This window comes from Myxocyprinus asiaticus, chromosome 19, assembly GCF_019703515.2.
Source record: "Myxocyprinus asiaticus isolate MX2 ecotype Aquarium Trade chromosome 19, UBuf_Myxa_2, whole genome shotgun sequence".
Lineage (NCBI taxonomy): Eukaryota > Metazoa > Chordata > Actinopteri > Cypriniformes > Catostomidae > Myxocyprinus > Myxocyprinus asiaticus.
Window position 1 is genome coordinate 9,368,144 of NC_059362.1, and position 23,107 is coordinate 9,391,250.

At 39.4% G+C, this 23,107-nt stretch overlaps 2 protein-coding genes across 3 annotated transcripts in view; one reads left to right on the forward strand and one right to left on the reverse strand.

Moving 5' to 3' along the window:
• The first annotated feature begins 2,349 nt into the window (after positions 1-2,349).
• On the forward strand, positions 2,350-15,454 carry LOC127456733 (sodium-dependent glucose transporter 1-like). Of its 2 annotated transcripts, XR_007899876.1 has the most exons (5): positions 2,350-2,855; positions 3,720-3,888; positions 9,530-9,646; positions 12,269-13,698; positions 13,796-15,454. XR_007899876.1 is itself a non-coding variant. In XM_051725268.1 (4 exons), exons 1-4 carry the CDS (start codon positions 2,580-2,582, stop codon positions 13,570-13,572), a joined length of 1,866 nt encoding a protein of 621 aa, XP_051581228.1. In that variant the 5' UTR covers positions 2,351-2,579; the 3' UTR covers positions 13,573-15,454. The 2 variants fall into 2 exon arrangements, 1 of the variants encoding a protein (XP_051581228.1); XM_051725268.1 differs by having other exon boundaries at positions 2,351-2,855; positions 12,269-15,454.
• Positions 14,967-23,107, reverse strand: part of rev3l (REV3 like, DNA directed polymerase zeta catalytic subunit) — a 118,608-nt gene continuing 110,467 nt past the window's right edge. The window contains exons 30-32 of the mRNA XM_051725262.1: positions 21,171-21,417; positions 19,353-19,571; positions 14,967-16,616 (exon numbers count right to left, since the gene is read on the reverse strand). Coding sequence (XP_051581222.1) covers positions 16,476-16,616; positions 19,353-19,571; positions 21,171-21,417 — 607 coding nt within the window. The 3' untranslated portion in view covers positions 14,967-16,475. The remainder of the gene's footprint in view (positions 16,617-19,352; positions 19,572-21,170; positions 21,418-23,107) is intronic.

Consider the following 23,107-nt stretch of genomic DNA (forward strand, 5'->3'; position numbering starts at 1 on the left):
GTTAAATGTTAAAAAAGTCCTAATAGGAATGCACATATCCTCACAGAAACTGATATATGATGTAACAGTATCTGTGAGCTCGTCCAGGTCTGTGGCTGCAGCCTCAGAAACACTCCAATCCGTGCAATCGAAGCAGGCTTGTAGTTCCAGCTCTGCTTCGTTGGTCCATTTCTTTACAGTCCTTACTACAGGCTTAGCAGATTTTAATTTCTGTCTGTAGGTTGGAAGAAGATGAACCAGACAGTAATTAGATAGTCCCAAAGCTGCTCTAGGGACAGAGCGATATGCATCCTTTATTGTTGTGTAGCAGTGATCCAGTGTATTTCTGTCTCTGGTTGGGCATGTAATGTGCTGTTTGTATTTGGGCAGTTCACATGTGAGGTTTGCTTTGTTAAAATCCCCAAGAATAATAATAACTGAGACCGGGTATTGTTGTTCTGTGTCTGTGATTTGATCAGCCAGCTGTTGCAGTGCTGTGTTCACACACACGTTTGGCGCGATATACACACTCACCAGAATAAATGAGGAAAACTCCCGCGGCGAGTAGAAAGGCTTACAGTTAATAAAGAGCGCTTCCAAATTAGGACAGCACATCTTCTTTAACGTTGTTACATCTGTACACCAACTTTCATTGATGTAAAAGCATGTTCCACCGCCTCTCATTTTCCCCGTTAACTCTGCGATGCGATCCGCTCTGAACAGCTGAAAGCCCGGCAGATGTAACACGCTGTCCGGAATGGCTTCACTCAGCCAGGATTCTGTGAAGCACAAGGCAGCGGAGGTTGAAAAGCCCTTGTTTGTGCCGGTGAGGAGATGTAGTCGTCCGTTTTGTTAGGGAGAGAGCGGAGATTCGCTAGATGAATGCTCAGCAGCGTTGTTCGAAAGCCCCGCTGACGGAGTTTGACCAGCACGCCTGCTCGTCTCCCTCGTCTGCGTCTCACAGCGTGTTTGAACAACGCAGCCGTGCCTCTGATTAAAATGTCAAACAAAACGTCCGAATATTCAAAATCCGGGAAAAGATAAATGCTGTCGAATGTTCAGCAGTTCGTCTCTGGTAAAACTGACTGGAAAAAGATTACTAAACACAGGACAAACAAACAAAAACAACAAAACAATAGAAGCGCTCCACACCGAGGCGGCCATCCGTGGCGCCATCATGATGTAAATGTCTTATTTATGGCTTGTTGGCTTGTTGAGCGTGAATGCCGGTGACATGCTGTACGTAGATGCTGCGTTTATGTAGGTGTTACATAGTGCGTGTGGAGGCTTCACGCTATTCTCCGCGGCATCCATGAACAACTTTTTTTTCGTATTTTTTCTAAATGTCTTATTCGGCTACTGCCATTACCATCTCAGCACATAGGAAGTCCTCGGTAATCCTTTGCAAACTTCGGCAGTCAGTGGGAACGGCTCTTTCGGTTCTTTTTGAGTCAGACAGTTCGACGTGCTGCGTAGCCTTTTTTTTTTTATTAAACAATACAAAATAAATAAATAAATACAAAATGACAACATACTAGGCCTACATGCCAGGGAGGGAGAAAGGATTGTACATTTTGAAAAGATTTACTGTCTTCACAGCTTTCTTATGAGAGGAGTTCGAAATCAAATAAAGTTTCATGTCCATAAGAAAAAGATTAAAACATGGCTTACTCTAACTAAATTTACACTTATGTATAAAATATTTAGCCAAAAGCAAGACAAGATTGATTAAATAAAACAAAAATCTGACTCTTCTCTCTTATAATGTATAAAACCAAAAATTACATTCTCAAATTTCAATGAAATATCAGAAATCGTACAATACAAAAAGTCAAAAATGTCTTTCCAAAGACTTTTTAAATATATATTAGCAATACCAAAACAAATGAGACAAATCTTCAGTTTGGAGATCACAGAAAGAGCAATTTATATCAAATTCAGCAGAAATAAATCTCTTCAAAAACATTCTTGTAGGGTAGCACTGATGTATCATTCTATTAGACACTCCTTAAGGTAACACTCTAGTTGACGTTAAGCTCTTTCCTCAATAAATAAGAGAATCTCTGGCTTTATGTTGGCCGCTGTTCTCTGATTGGTCGAGCTTTCTCTGCTGCACCATGGGTAATGTAGTTGTTTACCAGGTATTCAGCTATAAAACACGATTTTTAAACATTGAAGTTGAAAAAAATGTAGACAGTGGCTTCAACTGAAGCATATACCGTCGATGAAAAACCTCGGCGCTCACGGTAGGGTTGTCTTTAAAGGTTTATAAGTTATGGTCGAAAATCAATTCGCCTATGGAAAAAATGAATGGGATTTTTACTTCCGGAACCCGACTTTTATATTGATGAGCGACGACAAAATGAAAATATGTCGGCTTGGCCATTTTGAAACAATACATACAATGGTTTGATAGCAGAGTGACAAGCATGACAAATGTGGGTCATTTTAGGTCGGCCATAAAGCTTCGACCCGCGTCATCGCAACATTGACGATTTTTCCGGACACGACAGCGCGAGAGCCGTGTGCTGCTTTGCACGCCTCGCAACGCACGCACGCACGCACGCACGCACGCTCGCTCGCTCGCTCGGCTGGCTGTCATGCCATCATCTGAATCCGCGTCGAAAAAGAAACACGTTCGGTTCGCCAGGATGGAAGAGGACAATGACAACGACGAGCAGGAAGAGGGCACGCTTTTCGACAAACCGAAAGACGTTAGGAAAGGACTGAAAAGCGCTCTGAAGGGGGGTAAAGGGGTGCTGAGCCTCGGCTCCGAAAAGGTTGAAATAGTTCGACCCGGACGGGGCCAGAGCGACACTGGGGCATGTTGGCGATGGCTGGTTAGCCTTGCGCTCTGCGCATCCTTTCTCGGGCTGGTGGGTCTCTATGTTCAGTCTGCTTTGTTTGTGTATCATAAAACGATAGGATCTATGCTTTGCACAATGTGTGGTACAGCGTGATCTCCTCTGTTTTGTTAAGAAAGTTTGATTGTAGCCGTATCAAAACAGAGAGGTCTGAAAATAATAAGGGTAAAAAACTTTTGTTATGGGGACCTCCTGTTCGTAATACAGTATCCTGATGAAACAGGATCATCAAACAAAGTAGGAGTAGGGTAACTGGGCTGGCAGGTCAACCCGGCCTTCCATTTAAACATTTATTAAAGAGCACTGTGGATGTCCCATGACACTGAATGATTACCAGATCAATGCACCATTTGCATGGTATTACCATGACATTTTTAAAAAAATTTTTTTTAGTGATGACCATGCACACAGGAGGCAGGGTGCTTTTCAAAAGAGTGAAAGAGCCTAGTTCATTAATATGGTAATAAATATCCCAGAATATTGGAGTATGTGATCAGTGGTATCCATGAAAAATCTCAGGGGAAAGAGGTTCTGTTACCTTTCCACCCAATAAAAAGTACCATCATATTACTGTTTTTTTTTGTTGTATATCTAACATGGTGTTCTTTGAAGTTGCATGAAGTACCATGTAAATGCTGTGGCGTATGAATATGGTATTCCTATCTGACCTCATCACTGTATCCTGGTACCAGTGCAATACTTTTTCATAAGGGTATTTATTTATATATCATTGCTCATTGATTGTATTTTCCATTTTCACCCATTGGTATTTATGTTTGTGACATCAGACGTACGGATAAGATTAGTGTGGTTGTGTGGCCAAATGTATGCGTGCATGGTAATAAGACGATACAGTTGTTTTTGGTTTATTTACAGGGAATGGCAATCTCTGTATTGGGCCCGACCTTTGAAGACCTGGCTATCAATGTCAACAAGAACATCAGTAATTTGTCCTATATCTTTGTGGGTCGATCATCTGGATATATTGGAGGCTCACTGTTAGGAGGGATCCTGTTTGACTGTGTGAATCCTCATCTGTTTCTGGGTAAGGCACGTGGACTCCACATGAAAAAAGAATATCGTGCTAAATAACAGCACGTTTTTTTGAAGTTGGTAGTCTTAACAGTTAAAGATATGGGTTGATATGCAAAGTTTGCAAGTTGCTCGAGACACTGTCTCTATAGTCCATGTATTTACTGTGTATGGGACTATAATTGAATAAAAGCTAAATTTAAATGGAAAAAAGTACAACAGAAATATATCACTACTTAGTATAGTTATGTAATATTCACTGTAATGCTGCTGCTGCTACTACTACTAATAATAAATCAATATTAATTGTATTATATTTAAGAATATCGCACATCTGTGATGCTCTGTTATGCAGCACTTTATTTGACAAAAAAACTCCAATGTTGTATTTTGGATTGTGATGTGAGGTTCTGTATAAAATCACTTAATGTGATAAATAATACTGCATTTGAAGTCAGAAGTTTACATACAACTTAGCCAAATACATCTGAACTCCTGGAATGTATTCTGCGATTAAATTTCCTGTCTTAGGTCAGTTGGGATCACTACTTTATTTTAAGAATGTGAAATGCTAGAATAATAGTAGAGAGAATGATTTATTTCAGCTTTTATTTCTTTCATCTCATTCCCAGTGGGTCAGAAGATTACATACACTTTGTTAGTATTTGGTAGCATTGCCTTTAAATTGTTTAACTTTTTGGGTAGCCTTCCACAAGCTTCTCACAATAAGTTGCTGGAATTTTGGCCCATTCCTCCAAACAGAGCTGGTGTAACTGTGTCAGGTTTGTAGGCCTCCTTGCTCGCACACGCTTTTTAAGTTCTGCCCACAAATTTTCTATCGGATTGAGGTCAGGGCTTTGTGATGGCCACTCTAATACCTTGACTTTGTTGTCCTTAAGACATTTTGCCACAACTTTGGAGGTATGCTTTGGGTCATTGTCCATTTGGAAGACCCATTTGTGACTGAGCTTTAACTTCCTGGCTGATGTCTTGAGATGTTGCTTCAATATATCCACATAATTTTCCTTCCTCATGATGCCATCTGTTTTGTGAAGTGCACCAGTCCCTCCTGCAGCAAAGCACCCCCACAACATGATGCTGCCACCCCGATGCTTCACGGTTGGGATGGTGTTCTTCGGCTTGCAAGCCTCACTCTTTTTCCTCCAAACATTACGATGGTCATTATGGCCAAACATTTTGAATTTTTTTTAATCAGACTAGAGGACATTTCTCCAAAAAGTAAGATCTTTGTCCCCATGTGCACTTGCAAACTGTAGTCTGGCTTTTTTATGGTGGTTTTGGAGCAGTGGCCTCTTCTTTGCTGAGCAGCCTTTCAGGTTATGTCGATATAGTACTCGTGTTACTGTGGATATAGATACTTGTGTACCTGTTTCCTTCAGCATCTTCACAGTGTCCTTTGCTGTTGTTCTGGGATTGATTTGCACTTTTCACACTCATCTCTAGGAGACAGAATGCGTCTCCTTCCTTAGCGATATGATGGCTGCGTGGTCCCATGGTGTATATACTTGCGTACTATTGTTTGTACAGATGAAAGTGGTACCTTCAGGTGTTTGGAAATTGCTCCCAAGGATGAACCAGACTTGTGGAGATCCACAATTTTCTTTTCTGAGGTCTTGGCTGATTTCTTTTGATTTTCTCTTCATGTCAAGCAAAGAGGCACTGAGTTTGAAGGTAGTCCTTAAAATACATCCACAGGTACACCTCCAATTCAGTACACCTCATATCAGAAGCTAACTGTCTAAAGGCTTGACATAATTTTCTGGAATTTTCCAAGCTGCTTAAAGGCAGAGTTAACTTAGTGTATGTAAACTTCGAACACACTGGAGTTGTGATATAGTCAATTAAAAGTGAAACAATCTGTCTGTAAACAATTGTTGGAAAAATTACTCGTGTCATGCACAATGTAGATGTCCTAAAGGACTTGCCAAAACTATAGTTTGCTAATATTAAATCTGTGGAGTGGTTACATTTATTATTATTATTATTATTATAATTTTTTTGTTTTTTATTATTATTATTTTTTTTTTAATGACTTCAACCTAAGTGTATGTAAACTTCTGACTTCAACTGTATATTATGTTGAAAATGAATTTTTCTTTTTTCATTTGATTAAAGTTTTAATTAACTCTTGTATTAAGACACCATTTTGATGAGAAACAAAACGGGTATCGGTATTTGCGAGTACCGTAAAGCAAGTATTGGTTTACTTGTACTAGTTCTCAAAAAAAGGATACCGGGACATCCCTACAAATAATTTACTTATTTACAGTGTGGGGTGATGGTAAAGGATTCCGCTCACATTTAAGGTTATGTAAGGGGTTTTGTTCACAGAAATTTCCACATACACCATTAATGACTGTTTTGTCAGGCCAGCATTGCAGCCGGTAATCTCTTCCACTAAGCATGGCAAGCCCCGACCGTTGAATAAATGCATCCAACATTGCATTGTTTTTTTGGTTGAAGAATTACATATCCTGGTACTCATAGCCCTCTATGTTTCGTTGCATTTTCCCCGTTCACACCGCCAGCTGCTGTCGCTAGACTCTGCGATCTATGTCACCGTTCCAGTAGCTTCTGCTCCATTAGCTTTTTTTGAAATGCCAATAAAACTAAGATATCATTCTAATTTGATTCTAAGTGTGCTTAGTATATACAGTATGTGTATTTTTTCAGTTGTTCATACTTCCGCCAGAGCAGTAAAGAAGAAATATACTCAAATTTAAGAAATATTCTCTGAAAGCAAGTCTAAATATCTTATAAGTTGCTTCTAAGGTAAATGTATCTTGTTTTAAGGATTTTTAGATTTAAAAAAAAAAAAAAATTTAATATTGTATTAAACATTCTCAGATAACACATTTATCTTCTGCAGTATAGCTCCTAAAGTAAATGTACACTGGCTGCCAAAAGTTTGGAATAATGTACAGATTTTGCAGTTTCGGAAGGAAATTGGTACTTCAATTCACCAAAGTGGCATTCATGTGATCACAAAGTATAGTCAGGACATTACTGATGTAAAAAACAGTACCATCACTATTTGAAAAAAGTCATTTTTGATCAAATCTAGACAGACCCCATTTCCAGCAGCCATCACTCCAACACCTTATCCTTGAGTAATCATGCTAAATTGCTAAATCGGTACTAGAAAATCACTTGCCATTATATCAAACACAGCTGAAAGCTATTTGGTTCATTAAATTAAGCTTAAAGTTGTCTTTGAGTTTATTTTTGAGTTGCCACAGTATGCAATAGACTGGCATGTCTTAAGGTCAATATTAGGTCAAAAATGGCAAAAAAGAAACGGCTTTCTCTAGAAACTCATCAGTCAATCATTGTTTTGAGGAATGAAGGCTATACAATGTTTGAAATTGCCAAAAAACTGAAGATTTCATACAAAGGTGTACACTACAGTCTTCAAAGACAAAGGATAACTGGCTCTCACAAGGACAGAAAGAGATGTTGAAGGCCAGATGTACAACTAATCAAGAGGATAAGTACATCAGAGTCTCTAGTTTGAGAAATAGACACCTCACATGTCCTCAGCTGACAGCTTCATTGAATTCTACCTGCTAAACACCAGTTTCATGTACAACAGTAAAGAGAAGACTCAGGGGACAGGCCTTATGGGAAGAATTGCAAAGAAAAAGCCACTTTTGAAACAGAAAATCAAAAAGAAAAGGTTAGAGTGGGCACAGACATTGGACAACAGATAATTGGAAAAGAGTGTTATGGATCTTAACCCCATTGAGCTTTTGTGGGATCAGCTAGACTGTAAGGTGCATGAGAAGTGCCCGACAAGACAGCCACATCTATGGCAAGTGCTACAGGAAGCGTGGGGTGAAATGTCACCTGAGTATCTGGACAAACTGACAGCTAGAATGCCAAGGATCTGCAAAGCTGTCATTGCTGCACGTGGAGGATTTTTTGAGGAGATATCTGAGTAGTAGTATTTTCAAATTGTAATAGTAATTGTTCACGTTATTAATGTCCTGACTATAAATTGTGATCAGTTGAATGCCACTTTGGTGAATAAAAGTACCAATGTCTTTCAATAAGGGCAAAATCTGTACATTACTCCAAACTTTTGGCCACCAGTGTATATTGTTTTAAAGAAGTTTTAGATATTATTTTGGAAAAAGAAGCCAAAAAAGACTAATCAAAAATTTATTTTGTTGCAGTGTATAATGGGCTAAGACTACACTCTCTCATCTTCACTTCAATCCATCTTTAACTCACATAAACAAACTCTCTCTTCTTAATAAAGCTGTGATAAGATTCACACCGTGGTGTGACACATACGTCGCATGCCATCATGTTATAATATAGCTGCAGCAAACACGTGAGGGACGGGCCGGGTGCAGTTTCAATCTCTCCCGAATGGGTCACTCCACGCGACTCATAGAAGCGGCGCTGACTGCACAGAGAAATACCAGTTTTGAGTTTGTTTATTTAAGTGACCCCGCTTCCTTATTATTTGAACTTTAATAAAGGATGCATTAAAGATATAACACCAGGGTGTTAACTTTAGACACTCTTTAGACATGCAAGTTTTGCTTAGCGGAATGCCAGATCCGGCTCTGCTTTATTTCATGATGACACTGCTTCTGTATTTACTTATTTTGTATTTTTGCATTTTAATTCCCTCATACTTTGCGATCTACATTACCTGAAGCCGTTTGGAAAGTTTGGAGTGCGTTTGGACTGTGAGCTGTGTAATTCTTCCTCTCCTCAATCAGGAGCGAGCTGCAGTGCTGCTCTCGCACGCCATTATTGGCGTTTCATGTGATCTCATGTTACGTTAAATGAGATCAAACGACTCTTCGACAGCTTTTATGTCTACAGTGTTTATTGTCGATGTTGTCGATTACGCCAACTAATCGTTTCAGTCCTAACTACTTGCACTTCAAAATAATGAAGAATAGTGCACAAGTATGCGAATTGGGACGCAGCTATTATCAAATGTTCACTGACTGCCCTAAAATTCAGCCCTGCTGTAGCTGACTAGATTTAATTTTTTTAAATTGGAAAATACATGAAATACACAAAAAGACAAACCTTCATTGCATGCATGAATCACTGCTTGTAGGAAGGGCCATATCTCATGGTGTTTTAGTAGGGCCCCACTGTGTTTTGTAGATTTATTTGGTTAAAGCATATCTTTTAATAGTATCTTAAAAAAGTAGATCAAATCTACTACCTTGGGTCAAAATCTTTGAACTTTAAAACCATTTTTTTTTTTTTTAAACATTCAAAATGCATATATTGAATATGATTTCCATAGTGATCCATAAACCAAAATCCACAGCAGTAGCATCTTTGATTTTTGACGGGAATGACAGCGAGGCTGTGAGGGATAGACGTACAGTCAATTCAATGGGTTGTACTGCAGTTTAAAGTGTTTTTGGATCGTTCTGCGGACAAACATTGAAAAAACATCTTTCCAAGAACATTCAACTGTAAAAAAAACTCCAGACAACATGAGTTATGGAAAATCATTTGTGATCTAGGAGCTTTTTACAGCTTTATACCATGCGTGCCATTGAAGAGATGTAAGTCTATCCCTCACAGCCTCATTGTCAATCCCATTAAAAATCCAAGATGGCGCTACCATGAATAAGGTTGATTTATCTCTGCAGGCTTTTCCTTGATGATCACTGCATTTGGGATGTCTGGAACTCCCTTCTGTAAAAAGGCTTGGCTGCTCACCGCTTTAATGTCCAGTTTGGGGATGTCAATGGGAGTGTTAGATACAGGTAAGGTGTGTGTTTACACCCTTTTACACATACAAGTAAGGCTTGGGGCCTTGAGTATAAAACTTTGCATGGGTTTAATCCCACAGTTATGCATACACACAAATAGCAGATTCTGTGATTGCGCAAAAGTTACTAATTTATAAAACCCATTGCACTCCAGATCTTGCCCACAGTTCCTTTTATAATTAAATTAGCATAAGATTGTGCACACATGTAGTAACGGTATTTCCCAACCTGTGTCCTTTCCAACACAGCCATAAATATTCAAATGCTCTTTTAAACAAATATATTATTCATGTATCTGCATATTAATAAACTGCATCCCAGTGTGCAGTGTCTAATTGTTGGACCATCCACTTTTTGTTTTTAAACATTTGAAGTACTAGAAACATAAAAAGCATCTGTGGCAAGACACTGACTTCTGATTTGACATCAGCAGATGCAGAATATATACATTAAATGTTATATACATTAGGGCTGGGCGATATATTGAATATTCACGATATTTTTGCGATAATTTGGCTGATGATATAAAAGTAAGCAATATCGTGAATAATGGCCGTTATTTGGCCATTAAGTTTCATAAAAAGCGCATCAGTAGACTCATTTTGCTATCATTTTGGGCATCATAAATAATCAAAATGGCAATATGGTCATAAGTGATTTTAAAATTTCAATAAGCTGCGATAAAAGACAGATAAACATGGTCTGTGTGCGCTTCAGAATGGGTGACAGGCTGTTCTGTGCAGTCACGGGACTCGTGCGTATTTTTACCAATTTTAGAGCAGATCACATGAATTGTGAAAGATATAAAGCATTTGGGCAATTCCAAACCTTAGTAACCGCTACAAATGATTATACAAATCTACAAAGGAGCACAGTATAACAGAAAAGGAGTGGGCAACAACGCTTCACTAGATGCGGTGCATTGTAAACTACACGCTGTACTTTCGGTGTCAAAATAAAAGCTCCATGTGAAGTGTCAAAATAAAAGTTCCTTTTTAATAAAAGTAAATTGGAAAGAAATATATGACTTTTAAATAATTATAAATTATAAACGTGACTTGGTCCCACAGTAATAATTTAGTATCATGCAATATTCAACCAGATTTAAAAAAAAAAAAAAGTAAAAGTGAAGTAGTTTTTGCACACCTTGTTCATTTACCAAATCTTTTTTTTTTTTTTTTATATATATTATGGTAAATAATACTTTTTTTTTTAAGCTACTATGTATCATTGTATATAAAATATAAATATAAAAGTGCATATCAATGATAATGATTTACATTTATGGTCAAATTAATGTGTCAGAACTTACATGAAATGTATAAAGTTTTATTCTCTTACGTTACTTCACCATTGAAATGGTTACTGAATAAGTTGGATTCCACAACTTATAGTGATGATAAAATAAAATAAATTAATATGCGCAAACAATGAAGTCTAGACTAAAAATAAAAGTAATTTGCGCTCACCTGGAGCATACATGGAAACCAATTTGAAAAGCAGAAGAAAATAATGTGAAGTCATTCAAATTCGGTTTCTATATAAAGTGCTTTACACTTTGCCCTTTACGTTGCCCCTGGCTGTTCTGAGATCTCTGACCGTTCAATGAGCTCCTGTTAATAAGTGCCTGTTGTCAAGCTAGAAGTTTTACATGGACATAAACTTTAAGGTTTTAGGTTAAGATTTATACAGCATTCAGTTCAATTAATTAGTTGGCCAGTGGAGTCATGAAATTGCACACATTAGCATGGAGTGTGCATGATGGTGCACACATTTTCACATTTCAAATTTTCATTGTGTGTGTATATGTGTGTGTATATATATATATATATCAATGTGAGCGTAAAAATGCTGTACACAATTTATGCTAATTATGTGCAAACACAACGTTTATACATCTGACACAAGGTTTTTACTTTTTTGCTTTTATCAAGTTCTTATCTGTTGACAGTGTTCTGTAATGCCTACCCTATTAGAAAAGTGTTGATACTGATAATCAACATTACTACACAGTGTTAATTATTGTTAAATATCAGCATACAGCAATTACCAGTTTGATTTTTATTAACAGTATAAAGCAATTTTGACATCAGGAATCCTATTGTAAGAAATAATTTCTAGCATGTAGATTTTACATTTAATCATTTAGCAGACACTTTTATCCAAAGTGACTTACAAATGAGGAACATTACAAGAAATTTGTCATACAAATCCTACAAGATCTGTACTATCGCACTGCCAAGTTCCTGTAGTAGCTAAAGTAGTACAGAAACTAGAGAAAGAAAGAAACTTTTTCCAACACTGGGCCAAACGATTCTGAAGACAGTGAGTAATTGTTCCAGGAGCATTTCCATTTAAGTATGGTTTGATTACAAACTGTTCCCGGCCCCTAACCATTTCTCAGCATGGTTAGCTAACCATGCTCAGGACAGAGAACTGTTCTGGTAGAACACCTTTAGTGACGTGGCAACACATGATTGGTCTCTTGCCCAGACAGTCAGAACTGTTCGGCTCAATGGTGAAAAAGGGGATATTGAGAGAGGGTGTTTTTTTTTTTTCTAGCATCAATAAATCAATCAAATGCTTCTGTAACTCTGAGTCTCTGCTTGTTAATAGGTGGTAATGTTCTCATACTGAACACGTGGGGAGAGAAAGCTGGGCCTCACATGCAGGCTTTGCATTTCAGCTTTGCCGCTGGAGCATTTGCCTCCCCAATCATAGCCAAGCTGCTGTTTGGCCACAGTCCAGGCAATGCCACCTTGTACACGCCTCTAGTGTCTGGACACGCCTCCAAAACGATTGGTGCCATCTTGCCGTTCTCCCATCCCAAGATCAACATTATGTCATCCATGTGGGCCTACATTGTGATTGGTGCTTATATTTTATTGGTGTCACCCCTTTTTTTCATCATGTACTCCCGCAGTTCCCCTTCTTCAAACAGGGCTAAGACACCCTCAGGAAAGCCACTGTTCTCCAAAAACCACAACATTCTCATATTCCTGCTGTCCACGTTCTTTTTCTTCTATGTTGGAAGTGAAGTAGCATACGGCTCCTTTATATTCACCTATGCAAAGGACCATGCTGGTATGGATGAGGCTCAGGCAGCAGGGCTGAACTCGCTTTTCTGGGGAACGTTTGCAGCTGGTCGTGGTCTGGCCATCTTTTTTGCGACTTGTCTGCGCCCAGGCACGCTGATCCTGCTGAGTCTAGTGGGCACTACAGTTACTTCTCTCTTGCTGCTCCTTTTTAGCAAAAATAGCCCTGTGCTCTGGGCTTGCACTGCCCTGTATGGTGTCTCCATGTCTACCACCTATCCTAGTGGAATTTCATGGGTGGAGCAGTACACAACGGTGACAGGGCGGTCGGCTGCAGTGTTTGTGGTGGGAGCAGCCCTTGGTGAGATGGTCCTGCCAGCACTGCTGGCATTCTTACTGGGGCAGGTGAAGAATGAACCATTGCTGATGTACCTGGCTCTCGGGACATCCACCTTCACCTCCATCCTGTTCCCTGTTATGTACAAACTAGCATCACCAGGAGGTCCGTCTGCCCTACGGAAAGGGCCAGGCAGACACACCAAGGATGCTGATGACAGTGAGTACCGGCAAGCCCTGCTGGACAATGTGGAGGAAGAAGAGGACCAGCAGAACTGTGGTGAAGCTGACCAATGGAACGATGCAGACTTTGAGGTGATAGAGATGGATGATGCATGCCTAATGACCACTCCTTCTAAAGCCACAATGCCGCCTGATGTTGCAGCCAGTGCTCTTGTTGCCCAGTCAATGGCCACTTCCTCAGCCCCACCGCCAGCACCCTCAACAGACCCCAAATACTTGGCACCTGTGCCTAACAAACTGGCCTTTCCCACAGACTCTCCCAGACGCAAACTGTTCCTGTCCCTCAACAGGGAGAAGGAGGATTGATTTATTGCACTACATCAAGAAGATCTCAATACTTTATTCCTGAGACAGGAACTGAGAGTTGGCTGGTTGAATCATCCTCTCCACAGCAACCTGAAGCATTCATGCAAAATCTCTTAACCTCCTTGGGTAAAAAGATAGCCAGTAGCCATTTAGCACTTACTAAACATGGCAGTTGCATGTTCAGACATTTTAACATGTACTTGCTTTCTTGTGCGTTCCTTAGGTACGAAGACATAATCCACACGTCTTTTTCTCGACACTACTGTTCTCGTTAAATGCAGTTTCATTCAACCTGGTATTTGCAAGTTCCTACTTGGAAAAATGCAACAGAGGCACTTAAAGTCGACTTACAGCTTGGGAACTCATGCAGAAATCCTTAACTCCGATTTCGCAGAGATGAAGGTGGATGACATCACGCAAATGTACACCTGTAGAACAAATGCTAGCATTGCACAGCATAGTTTATTCTCTTACTAAGTGACAATCAAACATCTGCTAAGCATCACAATTTTGTTTCCTTATACGTCATATTCTGAGCATATAGCAATGAAATGCTTTATGGTCGGAGATAGGAAATATCAAGTAGGAATATCTCACATCTGACTTGAATGGAATGCAGCATAAGAGTGGATGTTCCTGGATTATCAAAAAGAAGTTGATTTTAGACAAGATCTGTCTGGTTTAGGATTACATTTGAAAATAGGATCTCTCTATCATTTACTTCCGATCCACTCTCATTTATTGACCTGAAAAAGTGTAAGGATTTTGTAAAATTGTAATCAGGACAATATTTTGATCTAAAGAACTGTGAAATGGCTTGAAGGCAAGATGTGGGATCTTATATTTTTTGTATGGTCTAATTGAATGTATAAAAACTTAAAACCTGGTCTCATTGTAAAAATGTTACTTTAACTATATTTTTTCCAAATCACTTTTACATGCATTGTTCTACTTATCACTGCAGTTTGCTGGTGAAATAAACACCACAAATGTTGAGGTGCTACATCAGCAATGAGTTTTCTTTTACTTTCATGCGAAATCACAATTAAAACAGCAGATTAACAGTTCATAAACACTTATTTTTCACTCTGTTCCCCACACAATACTATAACGTGTGATTTGGAATATGATATATATGAATATTGCATTACATAACCAACTGCATATTAAAGCGAGTTTAACTTTGCGGTGGCACAACTGATAGGACACTGGAACACAGAAGACTGGGGTTCGAGACCAGTGAAGTTGACACGTGAGCCCAAATGAAATGTGGCTGTTTCAGCTATTGCCTTTTTCATCTAACAATTGCTTTTATAGCACTCTCAGGTTAAGGTTCCGGATATTTGCTTTTATGACACAATAAGTTCGGTTTAGATGTAGCATTAAGGGTGGGGATGTTATCGTCTCACATTTACTTTTTATGACACTATTGGGTAGGTTTTTGTTGAAGATCTAGATTAGGATGGTAGGTTTTATTCATTTAAAACTTCATAGAGCATTAACCTAAAAAAAAAAACTTGTCTTTTTGGGAGAACATTAAACTTTTAGGGCCCATCAGTGGACATTTCACCTTGAAACTGCAGCGATACGTGTAATAAAATCATTTTGCAAAAATGTTGCCAGTGTCACATAAGTTTCATGAGATTAGGCTGAAAAAGTAACGTTTTGATGCTGAAGTCTTTGTTGAAGTCCTTTTCATGTTTGTTAAATATTTCTGTTCACTTTGTTAATTACCAAAAATCTGTTCACTGGGCTTTTGATTTCTATGTAATGTTGTGATTTTATTTTTTTAGCCCAAATTGTTGTGAAAAAGGTGCTGTAATTGTTTAAATGTTGATTTTATTCCTTTCTGAAATTCTATTAAATTATTATAAATCGAAAATTATAATATCGTAAAAAATTCTTACTCTGTTTGATACATAGATCACAGTTATCAGCCAATTCAATATTAATTTTCTTATGCAGTCCAAAGATTTTGTTTAGGAGACCAACTGAAAAACCAAGAGGACCCAATTCAATTGAAGCATTTGTTAAATACTTAAATTTTATTATATCAATTTTATATCTCCACCCACAAATGTTCTTTAAAAACGAAGCACCTTAAGTTTTTACAAGTTTACAAATACGTATTGTGTTCTGTAGATCTGGAACTGAAAGAATGAATCTTTACATAGGTAACATACAATGTCTGGTTTAGAATAGAGGAAAGCATTAAAAAAAAAAAAAAGTATTTGAACAGAAAAAAAAAAAAAATATGCACAGACAATATATACTCCATAAATTATTAAACATATTGCAGAAGTCCAAGAAGTTAAGGCTGATACTGACTTGTTTGTCCTCAGACTTGGACAAAATAAAACTTGTGTCTTTCTAGCACAAACATGTGGAATCCTTAGTCAGGGATTGATAAAAACCTTTCTCCAATTTTTTATAACTTTTCATCAATACCAACAGACAAAATTTTGGATCACTATACAAAGGCTTATTTGATAAAAAAAGCATTCATCATTGGAGTCAAACATTGCTCCACAAAACTCAGAACTGAATATCTTTGATTTACAAAATGCTACAGCGCATATGAGGTTCAGTTTTGAGAGGATTTATGCTGTCAGTCTGCAGAAATATCATTGAAATGAAGGAACACTATGACAGCAATGAACAATGACTACAAAGCAAAGTCATAAACGGTACATCAAAAACACAGTCCACATCCTCTTTTCTGTATTTAAGGCCTCTTCAGTCCCACTGCGCTGCATTACCACACAGTCAACCAGTATAAGAGGGAGAGGTCACAAAAAAGCACCTTTTCAAACTATGATACACACAAAAAACTGTGCTGAATGACAGCGTTTAGCACCAGAGAAAAACAGAGGAAAAGAGAGATAGGACAGACTGCAGAACAATCAGAACTGCTCCAGAAGTTGGTGAAGGTATGGTCCTCTGGAAAGGTGCCGATTAACACGAGACAATTTGTAGAGTACAGGGCAGTCCAATGAGACACATGGGACCTGACGCTCTGCACTGCCGCTGCAGCTTCTACATACCTGAAAAAGATCAGAAAAGAAAAGTCTGTAAAACACTACTGGATATAGCTGCTGCAAGCAGAAACTAACAGGGCCCAAAAATAAATAAACCATTTAGTCCATTAAACAACATTTCTTTTATTTTTCTCCCCAATTTGGAATGCCCAATTCCCAATGGTGGCGTAATGACTCGCCTCAATCCGGGTGGCGGAGGACGAATCTCAGTTGCCTCTGCGTCTGAGACAGCCAATCCATGCATCTTATCACGTGGCTTGTTGAACGCATTACCGTGGAGACATAGTGCGTGCGGAGGCTTCACGCTATTCTCCGCGGCCTCCATGCACAACTCACCACGCGCCCCACAGAGAGCGAGAACCACATTATAGCGTCCACGAGGAGGTTACCCCAAGTGACTCTACCCTCCCTAGCAACCGGGTCAATTTGGTTGCTTAGGAGTCCTGGCTGGAGTCACTCAGCACGCCCTGGATTTGAACTCGTGACTCCAAGGGTGGTAGTCAGCGTCTTTACTCGCTGAGCTACCCAGGCCCCCATAGCTAACACATTTATTAACTATTTTCTAAAATACAAATGCCCACTCTTTTTCAGTGTCAGCCCTTAAATAGGTCTACTATGTTTTGGGACAATTGTTCATTTTCAACCTTGGGCAATAACTATTGCTAAAACCTGATTGGAAGATTGTGGCCATATTTTTTTTTAAATATGCGATTATTCTTGTATACTCCGTACGGATCTTGCATACAAAATCTGTGTCAATCACACCAACTGTCCCACAGTTAGAGCTATTTTAGTGTTTATCTTTAATATAGTGCCACCATCTGGCCGAACACCACCAAATATGGTTAGTGTTCTTGTATGTCTACACACACCAAATTTCATCCAAATGACATCCACTATATGGCCAAAAGTTTGTGGAGACCTGAACGCCAACATTCATACGTGCTTGTTGAGCATTTAATTTCAAAACCACAGGTATTAATCCCACTCTTTGCTGCTATAACATCTTCCACTCTTCTGAAAAGACTTTCCACTTGATGTTGGAATATAGCTGAATGTATTTGCTACCATTCAGACACAAGAGCATCAGTAAGCTCAGCCAATGATGGTGGGGTATGTTCTTTATGGACTTCGCTTTATGCACAGGGACGTTGTCAAGCTGGAACAGAAAAAGGCACTTCCCAAACTGTTACCACAAAGTTGGAAGCACACATTAGGATTTGTCTTCACTGGAATTAACGGAATAGCCAAACATGTTAATTAAAGGGGGTGCCTACAAATATCTGGCCATAACGTGCATTCCCTTCAAGAAATGTAGCTGTTTGAGAAAGGTTGGCTATGCCCTACATATATTACTGGCCTTCGACGGCCATGTTGAAAGCTCAGTATGTTGTGATGATTATTGAAAATGGGTCTCCAGACTACATGTATGCTAATTTTGGTCAAAAAAACCTAGGACTGGCTCGCTAAAGTAGGTTTCTCAAAAATAATTGGCTAATACTGACAGTGGTGTAAATATATATTTACTCCAGTAAATATTTATCAGGGTAGGTTTATGCATAGCCACATTCCTTGGAGTCTTGGCTACAAAAAAGCTACTGAACATTTTTACCATTTTTGCCCAGGAAAAAACGGTTCATTGAACACAAGTTTACCTTTTGTAACAACGCCCAAATAAAATATGAACCAAACTCTCTCAGAATGCTGACAGTATCTGACATGGGTTTCCACTCATCGTTGTTTTACAGTGAACAGTGAAATCCACCACAACCTTATAACCTTTCTTCTGTCTTGCCTGCACTCAACACCACCAGTATCTCACACAGGAGACAGATGACATAAGCTCCACTTCCTTCTCTCCCATTGGTAGTCGCTCCTGACTGTCGCTCGTCATTTGCATAAAGTTAAACTTCTCAACTTTGTCATATTGCTCGCCATGGCCACGTCTTGTTGCCAACGGTCCCTGTCACTTGTGTATATACTGTTAAATATATACTGTACATACACCGATCAGCCACAACATTAAAAGCACCTGCCTAATATTGTGTAGGTCCCCCTCGTACTGGCAAAACAGCGCCAACCCGCATCTCAGAATAGCATTCTGATATGCTATTCTTCCCACCACAATTGTACAGAGTGGTTATCTGAGTTACCATAGACTTTGTCAGTTCGAACCAGTCTGGTCATTCTCTGTTGACTTCTCTCATCAACAAGGCATTTCCATCCACAGAACTGCCACTCACTGGATGTTTTTTTTTTTTGGCACCATTCGGAGTAAATTCTAGAGACTGTTGTGTGTGAAAATCCCAGGAGATCAGCAGTTACAGAAATACTCAAACCAGCCCATCTGGCACCAACAAATCATCCGTGCGATTATCTAATCAGCCAATCGTGTGGCAGCAGTGCAGTGCATAAAATCATGCAGATACGGGTCAGGAGCTTCAGTTTATGTTCACATCAACCATCAGAATGGGGAAAAAAAATGTGATCTCAGTGATTTGGAGTGTGACATGTAGGTGCCAGATGGGCTGGTTTGAGTATTTCTGTAACTGCTGATCTCCTGGGATTTTCACACACAACAGTCTCTAGAATTTACTCCGAATGGTGCCAAAAACAAAAAACATCCAGTGAGCGGCAGTTCTGTGGATGGAAATGCCTTGTTGATGAGAGAGGTCAGAGAATAGCCAAACTGCTTCGAATTGACAAAGTCTACTGTAACTCATGAAGCATGTGACCTCTAACCTTTAGGAGCTGATCTTGCTGACTCTCCCACAGTCTCAGGTCCTGGTGCAGGGTAACAGCGACACACTGTGGTTCAGCTCGGCAACGCTCGCACACTCCCAGCTGCGTGAGCTCGTCACAAACTGGGCAATGCAGTGTAGTGAAGTATTGTGAGATAGTGCCTTTCCTTGTGCCCTCCTCTGCCCCTCCACCCCCTGCAGTGCTCCAAGCCTTCTGTACCTACACAGAAAAAAACACAAAGATCAATAAGCATATTTGCTTTGAAAATGTCAGTTGTTTGATGAATTGTGCCATTGACTTACATAATACTTTTAAGAATAGGGCACCAAAAACTCTTTTACATAGCGTTTCTTTGTTGTTTTGTCAGACTGCACAATACGACCCCAGTGTGATCTTGGGTAAAGCCCAGGCAGACTTCACATTAGACATCTTAGATAAGAGTCTGGTCACAGTTGGCATGAAAAGGAAATGGTACCGCACACACCCAAGCAAGCCCTTGCGTGACTTTTGGCAATAAGCGAGTTTACATGCACAATCTTACACGATTATGCTTAATAAACCGACAACATTTAATGTCATGTAAACACTTTAAATGGTTTTCCACTAATAAGCGGTTTAAGCAAAAAACAATTGACACAATTTTGCCTATTACCCCGATTTCACATTTCATGTAAACACCATTACCAGGCCAAATGAGGGCATGCTAGTGCGTGCCAGGGCCAGTTGCGTTCCCACTGTTACTCCTGGGGCTTCCTCTGGGCCAACGACCAAGCGCCTTTGGCCCGCCAATAACCCTTTGGCCAAAGAAGACCAACTGGTGTCAATGTCAAATGCAAAGTTTAGCTGAGTTAGGTCAGAGGTTCAGCACCAAGATACTCATTTCCCAATTTCTAGCAACCAACTTACCTCAACAGATCAATGGAGAATGGAGAATCATCAGTACTGGTCAGTAGACTAAATCAGGGCTCTTCTGAATATTTGGGTCGATGAAAATGTGCAATGTCATATCGATGGCGTCTGCCGAAACGAAGATTTAGTATATTGTCACCGAACTAGCCAAGTTGTATATCCAGCACACAACGGTACAGGTTTGAGGATTTTTTTTATAAATTGCGGGCACAGTACAAATTAAGGGCAGGTTTTAGGGCAACGCTATTGGCCCGATGGTGGAAATGCAGATCGATTTTGGTCTCGAGGTCCGCTGACCAGTTGATAGCCCTTACTTGCAATAACCCAATGGTGGAAAAGCGGCTATTGTTTTGCCTGGAAAAGAAAAAAGACTTGTCTTGAGTCTTGTGGCTTGGCGAATAAGTAAAGCCATGGACTACCCATTCTTCAGATTCAGAGCTAATCAGAGATAGTCCCGTTCCAAACTCACACCACTGGCTGAGTCAATGTTGTTGTATTGGGCTGGTTGGGATGCTCAAACAAAGAAAGCAATGCAATGCTTTGATAGCGGAGGCACCATTTTCACTTTCCTGTGGGAATCAACATCTGAATTGCTTACAGATTTCTCTGTATACAAGCCTGTGATAGACCGCATACTTATAAAGTACTTTTTCCTGTTCATAAACCACCACCAGATGGCGCCTTTATATCAACAGCAGCACGTATAACCCAGTACAATTCAGTTTACAAACAACATCAAGGCCAGTAAGAAAAAGAAAAAAGACATTCAAAGAGCAACAGAAAGGTGTAAGAACCAAATACAGACACATCCACATAAGTGTGCACAGTTTTAACCTCTAGCTTGGCCCTTTATACTTTCAATATATCTCATCCTGGATCTGCTAAAAGATGAAATGACTAATAACTAACCCTGGGCAGCTCGTGGTACCAGCTGAACACATCCACCCCGATCAGGTTGAATATCCGTGCGAGTGGCGGTAAAATCTGCTTAGTGATGTAGTAGGTGGCGTTGAGGCGGAGGCTGGGGTCCTGTAGTACCTCTAGAGGCCGTCGAACCAGCTGTATAAGTGGCACTCCTGGCATCCCGTACACAATAACATATGGCACGCGCTCACCCACACGTGGCTCTAAACGCCGATCGTACACCATCATGCGCCTGAGAGACAGAAAGAGAGAAAACGAGAGGAAAAATTATTGTACATAATATTATTAGTTCTACATATTTTGCAAACATCTCCTTCAGCAGATTATCTTCAGTTTTCCATAATTAGAATAACGAAGCAAATAATGAGCTGCGGTTTCTAATGAAACAAGTAATCCCCCCCCAACCAGTGGCATAGCTCAAAGAATACGTCATGCAGTTGATCCACTCAGAATAAGTATATTTATGTAAATGCTATTAATTGCAATTACAATATCAATCTCAAGCAATTTTACAATTATAATTTTTGTTATAAATGCGTAGCCCTAATATATTGTATATGTGGAATCATATTCAACGATCAGCCACAACATTAAAACCACCTGCCTAATTATTGTGTAGGTCCCCATCATGCTGCCAAAACAGCGTCAACCTGCATCTCAGAATAGCATTCTGAGATTATATTATTTTCACCACAATTGTACAGAGTGGTTATCTGAGTTACAGTAGACTTTGTCAGTTCAAACCAGTCTGGACATTCTCTGCTGACCTCTCTTATCAACAAGGCGTTTCCATCAGCAGAACTGCCCCTCACTGGATGTTTTTGTTTTTGGCACCATTCGGAGTAAATTCTAGAAACTGTTGTGTGTGAAAATCCCAGGAGATCAGCAGTTACAGAAATACTCAAACCAGCCCATCTGGCACCAACAATAATACCACAGTCCAAATCACTGAGATCACATTTTTTCCCCATTCTGATGGTTGATGTGAACATTAACTGAAGCTCCTGACCCATATCTGCCTGATTTTATGCATTGCAGCCACACGACTGGCTGATTAGATAATCGCATGGATGATTGTTGCTGCCAGGCAGGCTGGTTTGAGTATTTCTGTAACAGCATTGGGAAATTTTGCTCTTGCGTGATGCTGGATCTACCGCTAGTGTAGGTGTAACGCACACATACACGCACACACAAAAAACTGTAGTAGTATTGCACTAGTATTGCGTCCACATTAGAAAAATAAGTTAGTTGTTGTTCTTTATGCATATACAGGGTTGGGGAATAACGGAATTCATGTAATGTATTTAAAATACAAAATATAAGTAACTGTATTCCACTACAGTTACAATTTAAATAATTGGTAATTAGAATACAGTTACATTCAAAAAGTATTTTGATTACTGAAGAGATTACATTTTATTGTCATTTGTTTAATTTAATATTTAGTCCTTTCAGATTGAAAAATGTATACATACAGTTGTGCTCAAAAGTTTGCATACCCTGGCAGAAATTGTGAAATTTTGGCATTGATTTTGAAAATATGACTGATCATGCAAAAAAACTGTCTTTTATTGAAGGATAGTGATCATATGAAGCCATTTATCATCACATAGTTGTCTGGCTCCCTTTTAAATCATAATGATAACAGAAATCACCCAAATGGCCCTGATCAAAAGTTTACATACCCTTGAATGTTTGGCCTTGTTACAGACACACAAGGTGACACACACAGGTATAAATTGCAATTAAAGGTTAATTTCCCACACCTGTGGCTTTTTAAATTGCAATTTGTGTTTGTGTGTAAATAGTCAATGAGTTTGTTAGCTCTTACATGGATGCACTGAGCAGGCTAGGTACTGAGCCATGGGGAGCAGAAAAGAACTGTCAAAAGACCTGCGTAACAAGGTAATGGTACTTTATAA

Excerpts from the sequence above, each read along its gene's own strand:
- LOC127456733 (XM_051725268.1), top strand. The coding sequence starts at position 2,580 with ATGCCATCATCTGAATCCGCGTCGAAAAAGAAACACGTTCGGTTCGCC. Across the intron at positions 3,889-9,529 it reads GAATCCTCATCTGTTTCTGG|GCTTTTCCTTGATGATCACT; the intron begins GTAAGGCACGTG and ends TTATCTCTGCAG. Across the intron at positions 9,647-12,268 it reads AATGGGAGTGTTAGATACAG|GTGGTAATGTTCTCATACTG; the intron begins GTAAGGTGTGTG and ends GCTTGTTAATAG.